This window comes from Felis catus, chromosome B1 (assembly GCF_018350175.1).
Source record: "Felis catus isolate Fca126 chromosome B1, F.catus_Fca126_mat1.0, whole genome shotgun sequence".
Lineage (NCBI taxonomy): Eukaryota > Metazoa > Chordata > Mammalia > Carnivora > Felidae > Felis > Felis catus.
Window position 1 is genome coordinate 43,421,969 of NC_058371.1, and position 21,630 is coordinate 43,443,598.

Here is a 21,630-nt window from a genome sequence, read left to right on the forward strand (position 1 = left end):
CCGCAGAGATCAAGGAACTAAAATAGTCATGACAAGTTAAGAAATGCTGTGAATGAGGTACAAAATAAACTAGATGCAGTGATAGCAAGGATAGAGGAGGGAGAGGGGAGATTAAGTGAAATACAAGATAAAATTATGGAAAATGAGGAAGCTGAGAAAAAGATAAGAAAATACTAGACCAAGAGGGGAGAATTGGAGAATTAAGTGATTCAATGAAACATAATATCTGTATCATAGGAGCTCCAGAAGAAGAAAAGAGAGAGAGAGAGGGGCAGAAGGTTTACCGGAAGAAATTATAGCTGAGAACTTCCTTAATCTGGGAAAGAAAATGGACATCCAAATCCAGAAGGCACAGAAAACGCCCTTCCGATTTAACAAGAATAGATCTTCTCCATGGAATATCATAGTGGAACCAGCAAATTACAAAGATAAAGAGAGAATTCTGAAAGCAGCTAGGGACAAATGGGCCTTAATTTACAAGGGTAGACACATCAGGGTACTAGCAGACCTATCCACAGAAACTTGGCAGGCCAGAAGGGAGTGGCAGGAAATATTCAATGTGCTGAATAGGAAAAACATGCAGCCAAGAATCCTTTATCCAGAAAGGCTGTCATTCAGAATAGAAGGAGAAATAAAGACTTTCCCAGATAAACAAAAACTGAAGGAGTTCATGACCACTAAACCAGCCCTGCAAGATATCCTAAGGGGGGCTTTGTGAGTAGAATGCTGCACAGACTACAAAGGACCAGAGACATCACCACAAGCATGAAACTGAAACATAACACAATGACACCAAATCCATATCTTTCAATAATAACACTGAATGTAAACAGACTAAATGCTCCAATCAAAAGACATATGTTATCAGAATAGATTTAAAAACAAGATCCATTTATGCTGTCTACAAGAGACCCATTTTAGACCTGAGGACACTTTTCAATTGAAAGTGAGGATAGAAACCATCTATCATGCTACTGGAAGTCAAAAGAAAGCTGGAGTAGCCATACTAATATCAGACAAACTAGATTTTAAACTAAAGGCTGTAACAAGAGATGAATAAGGGCATTATATCATAATTACAGGGTCTATCCATCAAGAAGAGCTAACAATTGTAAATGTTTACACTCCCAACTTGAAAGAACCCAAATACATAAATCAATTAATCACAAACATAAGCAATCTTATTGATAGGAATGCCGTAATTGCAGGTGACTTTAATACTCCACTTACAGAAATGGAAAGATCATCTGGGAAAAAAAATCAATAAAGAAACAATGGCCTTGAATGATACACTGGACCAGATGGACTTGACAGATATATTCAGAATCTTTCATCCAAAAGCAGCAGAATACACATTCTTTTCACATGCACATGGAACATTCTCCAAAATAGAATCATGTACTTGGTCACAAAACAGCCCTCAATAAATATAAAAGAGATAAGATCATATGTTGTTCTGATCACAATGTCATGAAACTCAATAAGAGAAAATTTGGAAAGCCTCCAAATGCATGGAGGTTAAAGAACATCCTACTAAAGAAAGAATGACTCAACCAAGCAATTAAAGAAGAAATTAAAAAATATATGGAAGCAAATGAAAATGAAAACAGGACAGTCCAAACCCTTTGGGATGCAGGAAAGGCAGTCCTAAGAGGAAAGTACACTGTAGTCCAGGCCTATCTCAAGAAACAAGAAAAATCCCCAATACAAAATCTAACAGGACACCTAAAGGAACTAGAAGAACAGCAAAGAAACCTCAAAGCCAGCAGAAGAAGAGAAATAATAAATATTAGAGCAGAAATAAACAATATAAAATCCCCCAAAAATAGAATATATCAATGAATCTTAGAGCTGGTTTTTGAAAAAATAAAATTGATAAACCCCTAGCCAGACTCCTCAAAAAGAGAGAGGACCCAAATAGATAAAATCATGAATGAAAGAGGACAGATCACAACCAACATCATAGAAATACAAACAATTATCATAGAATACTATAAAAGTTATATTCCAACAAACTGGACAACATGGAGGAAATGGACAAATTCCTAGACACCCACACACTAACAAAACTCAGAGGGGAAGAAACAGAAAATTTGAACAGGCCCATAACCAGCAAAGAAATTGAATCAGTTATCAAAAATCTCCCAGCAAATAAGACTCCTGGGCCAGATGGCTTCCCAGGGGAATTCTACCAGACATTTAAAGCAGAGTTAATACCTATCCTTGACAGCTTGAGAGCTGTCCCAAAAAGTAGAAATGGAAGGAAAGCTTCCAGACTCATTCTATCAAGCCAACATCACCTTGATTCCCAAACCAGACAGAGAACCCCCTAAAAAGGAGAATTACAGGCCAATATTCCCGATGAACATGGATGCAAAAATTCTCAACAAGACACTAACAAATTGAATTCAACAGTATAGTCAAAGAATTATTCAACACAATAAAGTGGGATTCATTCCTGGTATACAGGGCTGGTTCAATATTCACAAATCAATCAGTGTGATACATCACATTAAGAGAAGAAAGGATAAGAACCATATGATCCTGTCAATAGATGCAGAAAAAGCATTTGACAAAATATAGCATCCTTTCTTAATAAAAATCCTCAAGAAGCTGGGATAGGAGGAACATACCTTAACATCATAAAAGCCAAATATGAAAAGTCCACAGCTAATATCATCCTCAAGGGAGAAAAACTGAGAGCTTACCCCCTGAGATCAGGAATCAGCAGGAATGTCCACTCTCACCACTGTTGTTTAATATAGTGTTGGAAGTCCTAGCCTCTACAATCGACAACAAAATGAAATAAAAGGCATCCAACTTGGCAAAGAAGTCAAACTTTCACTTTTCACAGACGACATGATACTCTACATGGAAATCCCGAAAGACTCCACCAAGAAGCTGCTAGAACTGATACATGACTTCAGCAAAGTCGCAGGACACAAAATCAATGTACACACCATAAATGTAAATAGCATTTATGTACACCAATAATCTAGCAACAGAAGAGAAATCAAGAAATTGATACCATTTATAACTGCACCAAGAAGTATAAAATGCCTAGGAATAAACCTAACCAAAGTTGTAAAAGATTTGTATGCTGAAGACTATGGAAAACTTATAAAGGAAATTGAAGAATACACAAAGAAATGGAAAAACATTCCATACTCATGGACTGGAAAAACAAATATTGTTAAAATGTCAATACTACCCAAAGCAATTTACACATTCAATGCAATCCCAGTCAAAATTGCACCAGCATTCTTCTCAAAGCTAGAGCAAACAATCCTAAAATTTGCATCGAACCACAAAATACCCTAAATAGCCAAACTGGGATCTCATCAAGATAAAAAACTTCTGCACAGTGAAGGAAACAATCAGCAAAACTAAAAAGCAACCGATGGAATGGGAGAAGATATGTGCAAATGACATATCAGATAAAGGGTTAGTATTCAAAATCTATAAAGAACTTATCAAACTCAACACCCAAAAACCAAATAATCTAGTGAATAAATGGGCAAAAGACAGTAATAGGCACTTTTCTAAAGAAGGCATCCAGCTGGCAAACAGACACATGAAAAGATGCTCAGCATCATTCATCGGCAAGGAAATACAAACCAAAACCACAATGAGGTACCACTTCACATCTGTCAGAATGACTAACATTAACAACTCAGGAAACAACAGATGTTGGCAAGGATGCAGAGAAAGAGGATCTCTTTTGTTCTGCAAAAGCACTGGGAAAGCAAACTTGTGCAGTCACTCTGGAAAACAGTATGGAGGTTCCTCAAAAAATTAAAAATAGAACTACCCCACGAGCCAGCAATTGCACTACTAGGTATTTATCCAATGGATATAGGTGTGCTGTTTTGAAGGGGCATTTACACCCAATGTTTATAGCAGCATTATTGACAATAGCCAAAGTATGGAAAAAGCCCAAATGTCCATCGATAGATGAATGGATAAAGAAGAAGTGGTGAATGTATACAATGGTGTATGTATACTCGGCAATCAAAAGGAATGAAATCTTGTCATTTGCAACTATGTGGATGGAACTGGATGGTATTATGCTAAGTGAAATTAGTCAATCAGAGATAGACAAATATCATATGACTTAGCTCACATGTGAAATTTAAGATACAAAACAGGTGAACATAAGGGAAAGGAAGCAAAAATAATATAAAAATAGTGAGGGGGACAAAACAAGACTCTTAAATATAGAGAACAAACAGAGGCTTGCTGGAAGGGTTTTGGGAGGGGGGATGGGCTAAGGGTATTAAGGAATATACTCCTGAAATCATTGTTGCACTATATGCTAACTTGGATGTAAATTTAAAACTTAATTAATTAATTTTTTAAAAAGTGTTCAAATAGATGTAATTTGGGGAAACAAATTTTGTGCTTACTTACTCCATGTCCGTTGCACTTTTTTGAACAGACAGATGATTCAGACTTAATTATTCTTGATTCTACACATTCACCATTTACACAGATCTAAAAAAAGAAAAAAAAATCTTTTTTCCATGTTAAAGGAGTCCAGCTGCCTTGACATAAAAGTCAGTAATTTTATACCATAAGACCATAAGTGTTCAATGTAATAAATTTCCATCTAAGTATTGCTTTTGCTGTAACCTGCAAATTTTTATGTTGTGTTTTCATTTTCAATTAGTTCAAAATATTTTTTCAAATTGTCTTAAAATTTCTCCTTTAGCACATTTAAAAATGTGTTGTTTAATCTCCAAGTATTTTGCAATTTTTCAGATAAATCTAATGTAAATTATGGACTGGGTGATAGTGATGTGTCAATGCAAGCTCACCAATTGTATCAAATGTACCACTCTAGTGGGGGATGTTGATAATAGTCTTATGCTTATGTGAGAGCAAGGGAGTATATGGGAACTCTGTACCTTCTTTTCAGTTTTGCTGTGGGCCTAAAACTGCTCTAAAAAATTCGTTTTAGGGGAGTCTGGGTAGCTTAGGCTGTTGATTGTCTGACTTCAACTAAGAGCATGATCTCGTAGTTTGTGGGTTCGAGACCACATCAGGCTCACTGCTGCCAGTGCAGAGCCCTCTTCAGATCCTCTGTCTCCCTCTCTCTGCCCTTCCCCCACTCATGTTCTCTCTCGTTCTCTCTCTCTCTCTCTCTCTCTCTCTCTCTCTCTCTCCTCTCTCTCAAAAATAAATAAACATTTATTTTTAAAAATTAGCTAAAAAAATAATTCAATGTAGGGAAGTGACAGATACAAATAAGACCAAAAAAAATCATGTTCACATAACCACTTATAATACCCTGAAATCTAACAAAACTATTCCTAAGAGCACAGTTAAAAGAATATGCTGTATTTGTCACATATATCAAAAGTTTGCATCGAAAGAAAATCATCAGGACATATAGTAAATTTTCCTCAAATATGAATTATTATTAGAATTCTCTAATAAAGTTGATAGGAATTTTTATTAAAATATGCTATACATATCTAAATTATATTATGGAATGTATGAAACATCCAGATATAATCATTCTAAGTTTAAAGTGTATTAATCAGAGGATTAAGGATACATTACCAACTCCAGTATTTACAGCAGTATCAACTACCCTAAGATACAGTTTTCTTATCTGAGTACAAATCATACTTTTTCTAAAGCATTGAGATTTGTTTTGAAGTTAAAATGGGATGTAGTATGTGAAAATGATTTCCTTTTAAATGTTAAAGCACAGTACAACTCTTCAAAAAAATAGTTTTAGGGGTATCTGGGTGGCTCACTCAGTTGAGTGTCTGACTTAAAAAAAAATAGCCTCACAAAACACTTTCTAAATGCAAACAAACTAACAATTCTTTTAAACCTTCACTGTGTTGAGTTTTCTCATTAGTTCTTGGCCTTGATGGTGTGTCTAAAACTCCCTTTGAGTGTAGTATCTATTGCATGCCTGCCTCAGTTGAAACTGAGATGAAGAGTCCTGTTGTATTAGGATGCTACTGACAAAAAAAGTTGCCAAGAAGGTTTCATCAATGTGATTTGTAATATCATTAAAAACTATCTGGTAAAATGTGTTTTCATACATTAACACTGAGAAGAACTGTCCATGTTATAAAATGGATTCTATTCTTACTAAATTATTGACTGAATAATATCAAATCATTTGTTGACTATGTTTCATTTTTTAGTTGTTTTGGCTCCAAAGCCAAAATATAGCTACTGAGCTCCTTGGTATATACATCCTTTAAGGAGGCATTTAAGGCCTACACTAGATTATCATTCCTCATAAGCAAAGATCTGGCCAGGAATTAAATGAAATGTTCAAGTAAGTTTATTCCTCCTATGTTTTCTCCAGATTTGGGTTAGCCTCAAACATAGTTAATTATAATAATCAATAATAATAGCCAATCTACATTTAGCTCTATGTGCCAGGAATCTCATTTAATCTTTGCAATAACCCCATAGAGTAAATGCTATTACTATCACCACCTTACATCCAGTTGTGGCATCTCAGACTGGTTAGGTTACTTGCAGAATGTCAAAAAATAAGAAGTTTTGAAGAATCGATTCTAAGAAGCCTGATCTAAGTGGTGCTCTTATCTACTGGGCTACGAAGAGACATATATTACTAAGGGGGATTTCTTCTTTCTTCTCTAAGAAGAAAAGTGAATTTCCATGCAATGGAGTACTTAAGATAGTCACAAGATAGCTCTCCTCACACTCCAGTTCCAAAACACTTGGGAGTTTCCTTGGTCACAATACCAAATTCTGAAAAAGATCAAACATTCCTATTGCCCTCTTAATATCTGGAGACAAAATGAAGCTTATTCATTTTCTCCTTATCCAAATATTTAAAGTTACATAGAAATGAACTGAAATTTGATACTTAAAGGAAAATATTAAAGAAATTAATAAAACTAGATTTAAAAAAATAGATTTTAAATCATTTACCCTCCCTTCATCACAATGAGAACCATTGAAGACTTTCATTGGATCTTGATTTGCATTAGGCAATCTGTAGTCTATGGTTATACATAAATTATTTCGTACAAAAGCATAAATCACAGCGCCATTTTCTTTGCGAAAAGGAATTCGTGTAGGGTAAGTACAAATTAGTCTCCCACATTGAAGATTCCTGCAAACATAGTAAAATTATATGATTATTACACATTAGGTATTTGTTAGGAATTTGTTAGAAATGCTTCAGATTTTCTTTCTTTGACAAAAAAAAACCCAAAACAAAACCAAGTACAGCTCTCCATTTATGGCAAATGTAACTAGGGAAAATGTAACATTTTAACACCAACATTTAAAGTAAATACTCCAGAGATGCCTGGGTGGCTCAGTTGGCTGAGTGTCTGACTTTGGCTCAGGTCATGATCTCACAGTTCATGAGTTCAAATCCTGTGTTGTGCTCTGTGCTGACAGCCTGGAGCCTGGAGCCTGCCTTGAGTTCTGTGTCTCCCTCTCTCTCTGTTCCTCCCAATGCACACTCCTTCTCTCTCTCTCCCTCTCTCTTTCTCTCTCAAAAATGAATAAATATTTTAAAAATTAAAAAGGAAATCACTCTGCAAGCTTATCTTTCAATGCTGCTAATGAAAGGTCTTTTATTCACTGTGAAGAATTATATACTTACTGTCAAATAATCAATTCACTCAAGTATCTCAATCCCTCTGTAGAGGGAAAGAGTGATAAGTTGTTACTCTTAACCTCAAGGACCTTACAGTTTAATACTAAATGTAATATAAATCCCATTAAAAGTGCCACAATAAATTAATTCTCACAGAGATTTAAGATGAGGACCCATTCTAACTTAGCAATTAGGAGAAACTTCATAGAGAAGATGATTCATAAATCTAAGTCAAAGTTTACAAATTAGTAGAATTTCAATAGCCAGAGTAAGGTATTTCTATTTTTTTTTAACATTTATTTATTTTTGAGAGAGAGAGAGAGAGAGAGAGAGAGAGAGAAAGAAAGTGAAAGTGGGGGAGGGGCAGAGAGAGAGGGAGACACAGAATCCAAAGCAGGCTCTAGGTTCTGAGCTGTCAGCACAGAGCCCAGTGTGGGGCTTGAACTCATGAACCATGAGTTCATGACCTGAGCTGAAGTCGGACGCTTAACCAATTGAGCCACCCAGGCACCCCAGAGTAAGGTATTTCCAAACAAAATTAACAGCATAACCAACCAAGGAAACAAAACTATGTGGTGTGTTTACCAGTGTACAAATTCAGTAAGCACAAGGGCCATGTATGCTTGCTAATGAGTATCTAGTTCAGTGTCCAGCACATAGCAGATTCTTTTAAAATGTACATTTTTTAATGTTTATTTGTTTTTGAGAGAGAGAGAGACAGAGTGTAAGTGGGGGAGGGGCAGAGAGAGAGGGAGACACAGAATCCAAAGCAGGCTCCAGGCTCTCAGATGTCATCACAGAGCCTGGCATAGGGCTCAGGCTCACCAACCATGAGACTGTGACCTGAGCCAAAGTCTGACACTTAAGCGACGGAGCCACCCAGTCACCCCACACAGTAGGTTCTTAATAAATGTTTAAAACAAATTAATGACCAAAATATCAAAAATATTGCTTTTCAAATGCAGGGGAAATTTAATTTCATTTTATGGACACTGGGCAGTCTTCAGCTTGGGCAAACAATCAAGTGAGTGAGGATAGTATTTTTATAAAGAAAAATGAGCAGGTTCAAAGAATAAAAGTGCAATGGATATTATTACTTTCAATCTTGGATTGAATTTAGAAGTCTAATGATCACCCACATATAGATGTTTAAAATTAGATAGAAATTTAGCCTATAACACAAGAAAGATGTCAGGGCTACAGATTTTGATTTAAAATTCACTCCCTTACACATGTGATACTTGAAACCACTGGAATGAATGAAATATAGAGAGAAAAACTAAAAAAAAAAAATCTTATAGAACATAAGAAAAGTATCTTTAATATTCCCATGGCATACCTCCATGAACAGGATTGAAATTTGCCTCTTATTTTACCACAGTTCCCAAACCTATCAGCGTGAGACTGTATTTCTTCATAGCAGGCAAATGGTGCATTTTTTGAACCTGTCAGAGTTAGAAATATATTTGGATTAAAACTCCCTTCTTCATCTTAGTTCATTCTCTCTTACATATTTACTTTGCCTTCTAATATTAGCATCTAATTCAAAAGTTTTCCTAGTGAGATTGTTTAATAAAAGAGAATTAAAGTGAAAAGTAGCGCTCATAATTATTTCCCCTTTTGTTTCATTTTCAATTATTTGCATCACAAAAGATATCATGAGGGGAAAGGAGAGTTACAGAAGTGTAAACCATGAGAGTGCTCTATGAAAAAGGCAATAGAGAGATAATGCAAGAAAACGATACTCACTTTCCCAGTTTGTGAGTAGGAACATATAAAAAGCCAGGTCTATTACAAAATCTCATTGAAGAAACCTAATTGTACTTTCAGAAAGTCTAAAATGAAAGGAGCAAAGCTGCCAACCTATTACCTACCTTTTCCCTTCATTACTGTATTTAGTTTTCATCACTGTGTAAAATATTACCAAAATCTTGGCAATTTAAAACAACACCCATTTATATTACACAAGTGAGGTCTCTCTCTGCTCAAGAGTCTCATAAGGCTAAATAATGTTACTGACTGGGGCTGCAGTCTCATCAGAGGCTGAAGTCCTCTTCTGAGATCATTGGTTGTTGGTAGAATTCAGGGGTTTTTTTTGTAGCCATAACTTCATTTGCTGCCCATCTGGCAGGGGTTGCTCTTGGCTCCTAGAACTCCCCTCACATCCTAGTCACATGGCCCTCTCACAACGTGACAGGTTGTTTCTTCCAAGCCAGCAAGAGAATCTCTCTGACATCTCCCATCTTTTAAAGGGCTCACATGATTAGGTCAGGCTCACTCAGAATGATCTTCCTTTTTGCTTAACTCAAAGTTCACTAATTATGGACCTTAATTACATCTTCAAAATTCCTTCATCTTTACTATTAACTATAATCACAGGATTGACATTCCATCACATATTCACTGGTTCTACCCCAACTCAAAGGAAGGGGATTAATCCAAGGCCTGAACGCTAGCAGAGTCTTGAATTTGCATGAAATCACAAAAGACCCTAAATCACAAAGCAGTCCTGCAAAAGAATAGCAAAGCTGGAGGCATCACATTTCTGGACTTTGACTTATATTACAAAGCTGTAGTTACCAGAACAGTATGGTAATGGCAAATATAAGTTTAAAAAAAGGCACATAGATCAATGGAACAGAATATAGAACTCAAAAATGAACCCACAATTGTATGGTCAATTAATCATCAAGAAAGAAAGAGAGAATATCCAATGAAAAAAAGACAGTTTTCTCAACAAATGGTGTTGGGAAAACTGGACAGCAACATGCAGATGAATGAAACTAGACCACTTACTTACACCATACACAAAAGTAAATTCAAAATGGATTAAAGACCTAAATGTTGACAATGGCCATAGCAACTTCTTTCCAGATATGTCTCTTGAGGGAAAGGAAACAATGCGAGAATAAACTATTGGGGCTACATCAAAATAAAGTGTCTGCACAGTGAAGGAAACAATCAACAAAACTAAAAGGCAACTTACGGAACAGGAGAAGATATTTGCAAATGGCATATCTGACAATGGGTTAGTATCCAAAATCTATAAAGAACTTATCAAACTCAACAACCAAAAAAACAAATAATCCAGTTAAGAAATGGGAAGAAGACTTGAAGAGACATTTTTTGCAAAGAGGACATCCAGATAGCTAACAGACACACAAAAAGATGTTCAACATCAATCATCAGGGAAATATAAACCAAAACCATGATGAGATACCACCTCACACCTTTCATAATGGCTAAAAATAACAACACAGGAAATAACAGGTGTTGTTGAGATGTGGAGAAAGAGGAACACTCTTCCACTGTTGTTGGGAACACAAACTGGTGGACTCACTGTGGAAAACAGTATGAAGGTTTCTCAAAAAGTTAAAAATAGAAGTACTTTATGATTCAGCAATTGCAGTAGGTATTTACCCAAGGAATACAAAAATACTATTTTGAAAGGATACAAGCACCCTGATGGTTACAACAGTATTATCTACACTAGCCAAATTATGAAAACAGCCCAAGTGTCCATCAATTGATGAATGGATACAGTAGTGTATATACATATATATGTATATGTATGTATATATATATATATATGTATATGTATGTATATATATACATATATATGTATATATATATATATACACACACACACAATGGAATATTACTCAGCCATAAAAAAAGAATGAAATCTTGTCATTTTCAATGACGTGGATGAAACTAGAGAATATTATGCTAAGTGAAATAAGTCAGTGAATGACAAATACCATATGATTTCACTCATATGCAGAATTGAAGAAAGAAAACAAATGAACAAAGGGGAAAAGGAGAGAGGCAGGCAAACCAAGAAACAGACTATTAACTATGGAGAACAAACTGATGGTTACCAGAGGACAGGCAGTTAGGGAGTGGGTGGGTTAAATGGGTGATAGGTGATAAGGAGTACACTTGTTGCAATGAGCACTGGGTGTTGTACAGAATTGTTGAATCACTATATTGGAATTATATATCAGGAACAGTCTATTCCCTGAACTACTATTACCCTGTATGTTAATTAACTAGAATTTAAATTAAAACTTTAAGAAAAAAATTCTGCCTAGCACAGTTACCTTCTCTAAAATGAAGCTTGCTAAGCCCAGCTGCCTCATCTATAAAAGTAAACAGTATCTACCTCAATAGATTGTTATGAGAATTAATTAACATGATGTTTATTTAGCCACTGTAAATTCCCATCTAATCCTTTTCCATTTTTCTTTTAGGATCAAGAGGATTTCTCTTGTTTACCTGCTCCTTTCATTAACTACATCTTCCCCAACATTCTTTTTCTTTCTTTACCATTTCCTAATTCTCTTTTCACCAGTTTTAAACATCGGTCCATCAAAGGTGATTGTATAGTACCATTAGGACAGACAATGTTATTTCTAAGTATTCACAATGTCTAATCAGTTCACTTGTAAATCTGAAATACCAGGTCAAGAATGCCAATTCAGGACTTGTTAAACACCAAGATATTACCCAGGACAAGTCAGAAATTGGATAATTCAATCCAGTTTGGAGATATAATATAAAAATTATGTTTAGTCACAGAATACAGACAGTTCCCGACTCACATTTCAACTTAACATTTTTTTTAAATTTATGATGGTGCAAAAACAATATGCATTCAGTAGAATCTGTACTTCAGAATTGAAATTTTAATCTTTTCCTGGGCTAAGTGGTATGATACTCACTTGTGATGCTGGGCAGCAGCAGCAAGCCACAATTCCAAGTCAGCCTCATGATCATAAGCATAAACAACCAATATACTTACAACCATTCTGTATGCATATAACCATTCTGTTTTTCACTTTTCATATAGTATCCAAAAAATTACATGAGATATTCAATACTTTGTTACAAAATAAGCTTTGTGTTAGATGATTTTGCCCTATTGTAGGCTAATGTAAGGGTTCTTTCTGAGCACCTTTAAGGTAGGCTCATCATAGCCTAGGCTCTGATGTTCAGTAGGTTAAGTGTATTAAATGTATGGTTTATCAAGATGTAACCCCATCATAAGTTGAGAAAGATCCGTAGTCAAATGAATTCTCTTAAAACTAATGTTCTTCAACTAGCCTATTTTTTATTAGTCCATCTTTTGTGAAGATACCAATGAGCTTTATATTAATTTCTCTCCTGAATACCATCTTTCATTAGTGTTAGAGACTTTCTCTCAGACCAGTCTGTGTTTTCCAGAGTAAGATGGAAACACTAAAAGGGCAACACTTTGCAAATGTGAAGTCACATGTCAAAATGTTACCTCATATCCAGTATAGCAACCAAATCTACTAAAAGAATCTGTCCTTCCATAGTCCAAATAGTGTATTTAGATTGCCTATACACTATTATAAAATGCTATGGGATACAATAAAATAGTAAATACACTGTCATAGATATTTGTGCATGGCTGGTACTAGGGCAATAGATATAAGTATTGCAAAATTATTGCAAAAAATTTAGGCAATCCTCATATATAGCATTGAGCATTAGGAATATTTAGCCTATACTCCTTGACTGTTATTAGAGACTACTGGCTTATGTTTCCAGTTAGATGGAATAAAAGGCTACCTCCTCTCAACTAGAACAAAGGGAGCCAATGAAATGTTAGCTAAAATTTTAGCTTTCATAACCTGACATCTAACTCAACTTCATCTTCGGTTCAACATACTCTGATTTACCGCTAGACTTCCTTGTTTCAGTTTTTAGGACAATTAGTCAACCAGATGCTCAGGCCAAAATAAGAATCTTCCTTGATTTCTTTTTTCCCCTTACTGCCTGCCTCTACCACCTAATCCAAGTCTTACTGACACTATCTCCTAAATATAGCCAGAGTATGATCACTTCTTACCTTCTCACTGGCTACAACTCTAGTTGAGCTATCATCAATTCTCTTCTAATATTCTACAACAGCCTTCTAAGTGATTCCCTGCTTCTGTTTTTCCACTCCCTAAAATAGTGCATTCTCCATACCATAAATCAGTCATTAAAAAATAAATAAAAATCATATATTAGTCTCCTACTTAAATATCTCCAAGGGCTTCATACTACCCCAAGGATAAAATCCAATTTTCTTGCCATGGTCTTTACTCAGTTTGGTTTACTACACTTCAGCAACACTGCTCTTCTTTTTATGTCTATTGCCTGATCCCATCACTGGACTATAACCTCCATCTGGACTATAACCTCCAATATACATCTTTTTTTTTGTCTTGTCCATCACTGGGTTTCCAGTGCTAGAAGGGTAGTGCCATACCCAATTAAAGTGTTATATAAATATTTATTCAATGAATGAAAAAATCAACACCTTGGATAACTATATCCCACAATCGTTCTTCCTTATGGAGTTTGACATCCAAAATCAAGACCTCCAATACGAACCATACCTACTCTCTTTGAGGCAATACATATTTTTTTTTGAAAGTTTATTTATTTATTTTGACAGAAAGAGAGCGTGAAAAGGGGAAGGGCAGAGAGATAGGAAGAGAAAGAATCCCAAGCAGGTTCCACGTTACAAGTGCAGAGTCCAGTGTGGGGCTTGATCCTATGAACTGTCAGATCATAACCTGAGACGAAACCGAGAGTCAGATGCTCAACCAACTGAGCCACCCAGGTGCCCCAAAGCAATAGAGATTTTCAAAGATTAATGTTTGAAACAAACTTCTTAGTAATCTCTTCTAAATTATATTTCCAATGTCACCTCACTAATTTCATTATATTTTCTTTTTTGTGATCCCCTATTTTTATTAAAAGAGGCCATATCAATGCTATATTTTTCAAAGAATTTGCAGATAGAACCAATTTAAACTTTCCACAAATGATGAGAGGAGAGAGTAGAAATCTTTTCTTCATGGCTTCTAAAACAGTCTTAAGAGCAATTTAAGATAAATAAGTCTTACTCATAGAATCTGAAGCCCCTTGACCTACAATGCTTTTCCACCTTTAATAAACTATAGAGTACTGCTGTACACCAACTGAAATGATGGAAAAATAACCACTTCTAACAAGTCCAGAAAATCCATAAAAATTATGAGATAAGAACAGGCAGATTAAATATTATTTATTACACTGGCATTAAAGGAAGAAATATAAGTAGATTATCTCCCTTTCTCTTGTTTTCATATATGATTACACTCCAGCTTCATTTCTCCATTTCTTTGAGGCCCACCTTTCTCCACATGGTCAAAAGCATAGCTGTCAAAAACTCTAGAGCTATACATATGATATTTTGAGTACTTAGAGGGAAAATTCTCTTGTTCAATGGCCCAAAATTCCAGACAAGAGACTCAGGACTTCCCAATCTCCCTTAACATGAGTCAGATGCTCACCTTAACACAGACCAACTGTAGCAAGGTTGGAGAGTACTGCAATTGGACCAGATCTGGTTAGGTACCCACTACAGTATAAACAAATATGAATAAATGTATTATTAGACCATACTATATTAATAGGATATTTTCCACAGTAGTCATGTGAATATTGGACAGCTCCTAGAAAATGGTACTAAGAAAATCCTACCTGAGATCTCTACAGGAAGGGATGAAGCTAGGAGTTTACTGTGAAATCTTACTTATTATCATCAATAAAACAGTTGATGATATTCAAATCCATACTGATCTCTGCCTTCTGTATATAAACTTCAGCACTCCAGACAAACATGACTAGTACAAAGAGTATCATGCTACCATAACTTATAATGACTAATGCTGAGCTAAAGAGAGAGGAAAGATAGCATAGAAACTGGCATTTCCTCCCAATATCCATTCCTTCTTTTTTCCACTAGTGACAGAAGTTTCTTATTAATAGCAGGGCAACAGAAACCAAGCTAAAGAAAACATTTCTCAGACTCTCTTGCAACCAGATGTGGTTATGTGACTAGATTCTGGCCAGAGGAAAAGCAGTAGATATTATATATCCAAAACATCAAGTTAATATCAGTAAGTAGAAGCTAAGTACACTCTCATTTCCTCTTTCCTTGATTCCATGGACTGGTATGAAGATTTTGTGCTGGGAAACCACCTTCTACCAGAGACACAAGGGATTGCTAAGCAAGAATAAAGACCATTACAGCAAATGGAAAATGTCATTACAGCAAAGTTGCTGAAATGCCTCTGATAACATGCCTACCTCTAGAATATTATATGAGATAAATAAAGCTCTTTGAACCACTATATATGTATAATAACAACTTATTTTATTTTTTAACCAATGAAGGGGATTGCCACTGTGGTAAGCCAAAAATTTTAGGAATGGGTGTCTCATACCACACCAGATGCCACAGTTCACTAATAACAAGAATATAATACTGACCCATACAAAGTTCCAAACTGAGCCAGGGTTCAGAGGACCAGTGGGAGATCACGTAGCCATCTCAACCTATGTAAATACATTTTGGGAATTGGTGAATTTGGAATACTGAATTAAATGAGATCACTATTAACATAAGCGATCTTACAGATACTTTATAAGCAATCCATTACCATTCATGAGATCACACACACTAAGCTCAACTGAATAACCACTTTGAATACCTGCAACTTCCATTATATAATTCTTGAAACTTCCTAATGATATTCTCACTTTTATAGACTCTACAATAGCACAATTTGTTTCTAAGATACTCCATTTTACCTCAGATAAATGCACAAGTACTATCTTCCAATAGCCACCATTCCTATATTCCTTGTATCTATCATACCAACACATTTACCACTTACAAAGAACTTTTCTAGGGGCCAAAGACAGTGGGGTATCATCTATACTGAAAATGTGTGATAGATTTTGAGTCTGGGAGTTTGGGACCAAATGTTAATGAAATGAGTGGGCTCCCTCTGGATACTAACATTCACAGAATAATTTATGGTAAGGAATTTCTGAGGCCTTGATTTCTCTTATTAAGATAATCCTATACATTTTACCAAGAAATGAACTAGAAGATCTACTAAGCTAAGGATACACATTTGTTTCTCTTCCACTTAAAAAATTCTACTGATGAGAGGAGCTAAGATGGTGGAGGAGTAGGGGGACACTAAGCTTGGCTCGTCCCTTGAACACTGTTAAATACATATCAAATCATTCTGAAAACCTATGAAATTGATCAGAGGGCTTAAAGAACAAACTGCACATCTACAGGTAGAAAAATGGCCTTATGGAAGGTAGGAGCTATAGAGAATTAATTTGGGGGAGAAAAGGACTGCAGGTGCCACAGAGGGAAGGAAATCATGAACATGAGAGAGTAGCGAGAGAAAGAGAGAGACAAAGAGTGAAAGCACGTGCAGGGGACTGCACAAGAAAAACTCTTCCCTAAAACCATTGAAGAGGAGAAAGGAGAGGGACTGACCACAGAAAGCTTTAATAAGCAGTGGAGCACAAAGTCTTAAGTTTTAGAAGTCCATGCAATGCCAGGGCCGTGCCTGGTGGGCTTAACAGTATTCAGTACTCGGAGGGCAAGGAGGCCAGAGACTGGCAAATGGGATGCATGGTCTGAGGATCCCGTGGGTCACAAAGGGAAAAACAGTTCCCTTTCTGGGAATGCATTTTGGAGTGGTGGCACAGCCTCTCTGGGGACAAAAGAACTGGTGGACCCAACATGCTGCAATGTTCACTAGCATACGAACAAAGACACCAACTTAGGGCAAAAAACTTTGGTGCCAGGTGTTTGCTGTGCTCTACCATAAATTCCAAACCACTGTGCAGTCCAGTGACCATTTTCTGGGATGAACTGGAGGCAGCCACAGCGTGGCAAAACATTCCCCAGTGTATCAGTGCAGGACCACATCATGCAGATCCCTAAAATTTGGAGGTTTGAAATCCAGCCATGCCCCTGAGACAAAACACAGGAATACTATGCTGCCTAGCAGCCAGACACCTCAAACACAGAGACCTAATGAAGGCAGGGATTTGATGGAAGCTGGGGGAAAAGGAGACGTGAATGTTTGCTCTTCTGTGAGAGCTTCCTGAAGAGAGCAGAGTAGCACCATTTCCTCCCACCCATAAGCACTGAACCACTTCACTGAGCAACACAACACCATCCAGTGGAGGCTGGAGCTGCTACAAGCTGCTCCAAGCTGCTACAAGCTGCTACAAGCTGCTACCAAGCCACACCCAACTGAGCCCTACAGGTGCATCTCCACTAGGGCAAGTCCACCTGACAGTGTAGCAGGCACCTCTCCCAGAACACCAGCATAAACCAAGTCTACTGATTATAGAGTAATGCAAAGCATCAGATCTAGGGGAAATAGGATCTATCCTCTTTTTTTGGATCTAACTTCTTTTAACAAGAAGACCAGCATACACCTAGCTAAAACTTGACAAACAGTGAACAAAGCACAAACACCTCCACTGCAGGCAAGGAGAAACTCTGCAGAGGACTGATGTGAGGGAAGGAGAAGCCAAAACACAATAGCAGAGTGTACACTCTGAAACACCTCCTGAAGTACCAGGCTCAAGGCAGTAAAGGCCCTTTTATCTATCTATCTATCTATCTATCTATCTATCTATCTATCTTTTCCTAATAAAAACATTACTATCAGGGGGAGGAATATAAGTGGTCTGAAAATCACACACACACACACACACACACACACACACACACACAACAGTGACTTAGACAAAATGACAATATGTAGGAATTCACCCCCCAAAAAAAGAGTAGGAAGAAGAAGTAATGGCCAGGGAGTTAATCAATACAGATATAAGATGCCTGAACCAGAAATTAAAACAACAATTACAAGGATAATAGATGGGCTTGAAAAAAGCATAGAACACGTTAGAGAATCCCTTACTGCAGGGATAAAAGAACTAAAAACTAGTCAGGCTGAAATTTAAAAAATTCTCTGAGATACAAGGTTGACTGGACATAATGACAACTAGGATGGGTGAACCAGAGCTATGAATCAGTGATAAAGAAGATAAAATTATGGAAAATAATGAAGCTGGAAAGAAAAATAATGGATCATGAATAGAGACTAAGGGAATTCAGTGACTCTGTAAAGCATGATAACATTTGTATCATAGGAGTCCCAGAAGAAGGAGAGAGGGGAAAAAGGTGCATAAATTTATTGAGCAAACTAGAGCAGAAAACTTCCCTAATCTGGAGGATACAAATATCCAAATTCAGGAGACACAGAGAATTCCCATCAAAATAAAAAAAAAGAGTAGGCCAACACCAAGACATACTATAGTTAAATTTGCAAAATACAAAGATAAGGAAAGAATCCTGAAAACAACAAGGGAAAAGAAATCCCTATACTATAAGAGAAGACAAATCAGGTTAGCAGCAGATCTCTCCACAGAAACTTGGCAGCCAGAAGGGACTGTGATGACATATTCAACATGCTGAATGGGATAAATATGCATCCAAGAATATCCAGCAAGATCATCATTCAGAATAGGAGAGATAAAAAGCTTCGCAGACAAACAAAAACTAAAAGAGTTCATGACCACTAAACTAGCCCTGCGAGAAATGTTAAAGGAGACTCTTGAGTAGGGGGAAAGGACCAAAAGCAACAAAGACTAGAAAGGAACAGAGAACATCACCAGAAACACCAACTTTATAGGTAACACAAAGGCACTAAATTCATACCTATCAATTATCACTCTGAATGTAAATGGACAAACTGATCCAATCAAAAGACACAGCGTAACTGAATGGGTTAGAAAACAAGACCCATCTATACATTGCCTCAAGAGACTCATTTTAGACCTAGAGTCACCTGAAGATTGAAAGTGAGGGGATGGAGAATCCTCTATCATGCTAATGGACATCAAAAGGGGACTTTAACACCCCACTTACAACAATGGACATATTATCTAAGCAGGAAATCAACAAGGAAACAACGGCTTTGAAAGACACACTGGAACAGATGGACTTCACAGATATATTCAGAACATTTCATCCTAAAGCAGCAGAATAGACATTCTTTTTAAATATACATGAGACATTCTCCAGAGGAGATCACATACTGAGTCACAAATCAGGCCTCAACAAGCACAAAAAGTTTTTGATCATGACATGCATATTGTCAGATTACAATGTTATGAAACATGAAGTCAACCACAACGAAAAAAAGCCCTTAAATACATGAAGGTTAAGAAACATTCACCTAAATAATGAATAGATTAACAAGGAAATTAAAGAAGAAATTTAAAAAATGCATGAAAGCAAATGGAAATGAAAACACAACAGTCCAAAACCTTTGACAGGCAGCAAAGGTGGTCCTTAGAGGGAAGTACATTGCAATACAGGCCTACCTACCTCAGAAATGTCTCAAATACTCAGAGTAACCTTACATCTAAAGGAGCTAGAGAAAGAACAGCAAATAAAGCCTAAAGCCAGCAGAAGAAGGGAAATAATAAAGATTACAGCAGATATAAACATCATAGAAACACACACACATACACACACACACACACACAAAACAGGACAACTGAAAAACAAAATTAAGAGCTGTTTCTTTGAAAGAATAAACAAAATTGATAAACCCCTAACCAGATTTCTCAAAAAGAAAGAGAAAGTACCCCAAAAAAATCATGAACGTAAGAGAGATCACAACTGACACCAGAGAAATACAAACTATTATAATAGAATATTATGAAAAATCATATGCCAACAAACTGAACAATCTTGAAGAAATATATAAATTCCTAAAAACATGCAAACTACAAGAACTGCAACAGAAAGAAATAGAAAACTTGAAAAGACCCATAACCAGCAAATAAACTGAATCAGTAATAAAAAATCTCCCAACAAAAAAAAAGACCAGGGCCAGATGGTTTCCCAGGGGAATTCTACCAGATATTTATTTTATTTTATTTTTTTACTTTTATTTTTTTATTATATGAAATTTATTGTCAAATTAGTTTCCATACAACACCCAGTGCTCATCCCAAAAGATGCCCTCTTCAATGTCCATCACCTACCCTCCCCTCCCTCCTACCCCCCATCAACCCTCAGTTTGTTCTCAGTTTTTAAGAGTCTCTTATGCTTTGGCTCTCTCTCCCACTCTAACCTCTTTTTTTTCTTCTTTTTCCTTTCCCTCCCCCATGGGTTTCTGTTAAGTTTCTCAGGATCCACATAAGAGTGAAAACATATGGTATCTGTCTTTCTCTGTATGGCTTATTTCACTTAGCATCACACTCTCCAGTTCCATCCACGTTGCTACAAAGGGCCATATTTCATTCTTTCTCATTGCCACGTAGTACTCCATTGTGTATATAAACCACAATTTCTTTATGCATTCATCAGTTGATGGACATTTAGGCTTTTTCCACAATTTGGCTATTGTTGACAGTGCTGCTATAAACATTGGGGTACAAGTACCCCTATGCATCAGTACTCCTGTATCCCTTGGTCTACCAGATATTTAATTTTTTTTTAACGTTTATTTATTTTTGAGACAGAGGGAGACAGAGCATGAACGGGGGAGGGTCAGAGAGAGGGAGACACAGAATCTGAAACAGGCTCCAGGCTCTGAGCTGTCAGCACAGAGCCCGATGCAGGGCTTGAACTCACGGACCGCGAGATCATGACCTGAGCCGAAGTCGGCTGCCCAACCGACTGAGCCACCCAGGCGCCCCTCTACCAGATATTTAAAGAAGACGTAATACCTATCCATCTCAAACTATTAAAAAAAAATAGAAATGTAAGGAAAATTTCCATTCTAGGAAGCCACCATTAACTTGATTCTAAAACCAGACAAAGACTCCACTAAAAAGGAGAATTATAGGCCAATATCCCTGATGAACATAGATGCAAAAATTCTCAGAGACTAGCAAATCAAATCTAACAGTACATTAACAGAAATTCACTACAATCAAATGGTACTTATTCCTGGTAGTTCAATATTCACAATCAAATCAACCACATTAATAAAGGATAAGAACCATACAATTCTCAAAAGATTCAGAAAAAGCATTTGACAAAACACAACACCCATTCTTGACAACAACCCTCAACAATGTAGGACTATATGGAACATACCTCAACATTTTAA

General features: G+C 36.5%; 1 protein-coding gene across 18 annotated transcripts in view; it reads right to left on the reverse strand.

The window, feature by feature from the left end:
* Positions 1–21,630, reverse strand: part of ADAM32 (ADAM metallopeptidase domain 32) — a 177,254-nt gene that overhangs the window by 36,668 nt on the left and 118,956 nt on the right. For all 18 annotated transcript variants that reach the window (XM_045055536.1, XM_019828535.3, XM_019828534.3 and 15 more), the window contains 3 exons: positions 8,949–9,054; positions 6,931–7,114; positions 4,411–4,494 (listed from right to left, as the gene is read on the reverse strand). In XM_045055536.1, coding sequence (XP_044911471.1) covers positions 4,411–4,494; positions 6,931–7,114; positions 8,949–9,054 — 374 coding nt within the window. The remainder of the gene's footprint in view (positions 1–4,410; positions 4,495–6,930; positions 7,115–8,948; positions 9,055–21,630) is intronic.